This window comes from Larimichthys crocea, unplaced genomic scaffold (genome assembly GCF_000972845.2).
Source record: "Larimichthys crocea isolate SSNF unplaced genomic scaffold, L_crocea_2.0 scaffold325, whole genome shotgun sequence".
NCBI classification, from domain to species: Eukaryota; Metazoa; Chordata; class Actinopteri; family Sciaenidae; genus Larimichthys; species Larimichthys crocea.
The window spans coordinates 12147-14332 of NW_020854291.1; the positions used below are offsets into that span (position 1 = coordinate 12147).

The 2186-nt window shown below is 55.3% G+C and overlaps 1 protein-coding gene across 1 annotated transcript; it reads right to left on the reverse strand.

Moving 5' to 3' along the window:
- Positions 1–181: 181 nt before the first annotated feature.
- LOC113744949 (uncharacterized) lies at positions 182–1963 on the reverse strand. The gene is made up of 6 exons (XM_027276217.1): positions 1484–1963; positions 1324–1387; positions 1089–1206; positions 829–1009; positions 386–681; positions 182–264 (listed from the first exon to the last, which is right to left on the reverse strand). The coding sequence occupies exons 1-6, from the start codon at positions 1915–1917 to the stop codon at positions 182–184; spliced, it is 1176 nt and encodes a 391-aa protein (XP_027132018.1). The 5' UTR covers positions 1918–1963.
- Positions 1964–2186: the final 223 nt, after the last annotated feature.

The following is a 2186-nucleotide window of genomic DNA, read 5'->3' on the forward strand; positions in this document are numbered from 1 at the left end:
CAAGACGCGATAACCGCTTTTTTTCGGGTACTTCGCCGCATACCTCCCTTCCATCTATGGCCACGGACGGGCGTGCTGACCCGGATGCGCGTCGGGAGGTCCGGGAGGCCATAGGGGATGACACGACTGGTTACCTCATCACGTGAGTGTCGTTATAGTCTCTTTGGATCTATTTCTCTCATTAAAATGAGTAACAATTGTTCTCTTTATTCTGGGAACTTTTGTTGATATCTGGGTCCCTTGGGGCCGCCTTCTCGATGTCCTCTGAAACGAGAGTTAAAGAGAGAAGAGAACAATAAGATTTGAAGTTTTTAATGGCACTGCGAAAAAAAGGAAAAAGAAAAAAAAAAGTCGCATGAAAGAGGGGGAGGCATTATGGACTCACCGAGCAGAGAGGGGATTTTGGCCCGGGCCAACGCCTGACACCTGGCCAGGTCCTCCCGTGCCACCAGCCTCTTGCCCTTGGCCTGCTTGATCAGGGCCTGGTGGCCAAGGACCGTGCGGTTCAGGTCTTTTGAAAGCTTCCGCAGCTCCCGGATCACCACCACCAACTGCCCGCCGGTGATCCGGGAGTGCTTCGGCGGCGTGGCCCTAAAAAACTCCACAAAGGAGATGGCCTGGCCCACATATAGGATGATGGTGGTGGGGGCCAGGCCAGTCTTCCGGAGGACTGCAGGGTAGCTGTAGTGGAAAGAAGAAATTAAGAGAGACACATGAGGCCATGCAGAAAATGATAATATTAATTAATCATAATAATGATAAAGAAAACACTGTTGTGCACATAGACAGAAGGCAGTAAGGGTTCTTCTTTCAAAGTTCAGCACTTACCACTTGAGGAGGGGGATGTTGAATAAAAACTCCCAGGTCCAGTACGTGACCTGAGACCAGCCGAGCGTGAGGTATTTCAAAAATACCTTCGCCCGGCTGATCTTGGAGACTGCATTTTCTTGCATTTTAGTCGTGTCTTCGGGGCAGAAGATAAATTGGCCGTACTCCTCGACGTAGGCGTCTGTAAGGATGGATAACATAAATGTAGCGTGAACACACTCCACCACACACCCAAACAAATACACTGTGTTCTTTCTTACCCAGAGAGGCGCCGAGGACGATGCCCCGCATCTTCGACCCCCTACTCTTTCCTGTGAAGTAGGGGGCCATGGCCCTGTGGACCCTGCGGGCCACCTTGGGCAGCTTGGGCTTTGCATCCTAGAAGAACAAAACAAAACGTTGTTAACACCAATGCTACATGACCACATAGCCTCATCGGTTCTACACTTGGTCAAGATTTGCAAAATTATCGATGAACTAATCCATCTCACTCACATCCTCCTCCGATTCCTCCTTCGGGGCCAAGTTCTTCATTTTGGCCGTCTTTTTCCGGGGGGGACTGAAGAGAGACAAACAATAATTGATTGACATGATTGAGTACTTTGGCCTTCGGCTAAATGATTACGGCACTGTATCACACTAGTTATCTTCTCACCTCAGCAATGGGGGCGTCGGGTGACTGCAGCCGCCTCTTTGCCGACTGCTGGGGCCGGGCGGGCTTATCCTCCGAGGAGGAAGATGAGGAGGAGGAGGAAGACGGCTGCGGCGGCCTGGCCGTAAAAGGCAACCTCCTTCGGGCTGAAGAAGGTTGCTCCAGCTGCTGGGGCGTTGCGGGCTCTGGGGGCTGCTGCTGCGGCTGCTCATCTTCCTCCTCAGAGGAGGACGGCTGCGGCTGCTGCTGCTGCTGGGGAGCCTGCTGCTGCGGCTGCTCATCTTCCTCGGAGGAAGATGAGGAAGAGGAGGACGGCTGCGGCTGCTGCTGCTGCTGGGGGGCCTGCTGCTGTGGCTGCTCATCTTCCTCCGAGGAAGATGAGGAGGAGGAGGACGGCTGCTGCTGCTGCTGGGGGGCCTGCTGCTGCGGCTGCTCATCTTCCTCGGAGGAAGATAAGGAAGAGGAGGATGAGGAGGACGGCTGCGGCTGCGGCTGCTCTGTGGGGGGGCTGCTTGCTGCTGCTGGGGCCTCTGCGGTGCCTGGGGCCTGCTGCCTGCTGCGGCTGGGGGGCACGCTGCTGCTGCTGCGGCGGGTGGCCTGCTGCTGCTGCGGCTGGGGTGGCCTGCTGCTGTGTTGTTGGGCAGAGGGGCTCGACTTCCTCCACCTCATAGATGATTAGCTCGGGCTCCCCAACGCCGCAAACTTC

Bases quoted from the DNA above. Each gene is read 5' to 3' on its own strand.
- LOC113744949 (XM_027276217.1), bottom strand. From the start codon at position 1,917: ATGAGCAGCCGCAGCAGCAGGCCCCCCAGCAGCAGCAGCAGCCGTCCT. The intron at 1,010-1,088 runs GTAAGAAAGAAC...CCATCCTTACAG, and splicing joins CGTCCTCGGCGCCTCTCTGG to ACGCCTACGTCGAGGAGTAC. The intron at 682-828 runs GTAAGTGCTGAA...TTTCCACTACAG, and splicing joins AACATCCCCCTCCTCAAGTG to CTACCCTGCAGTCCTCCGGA.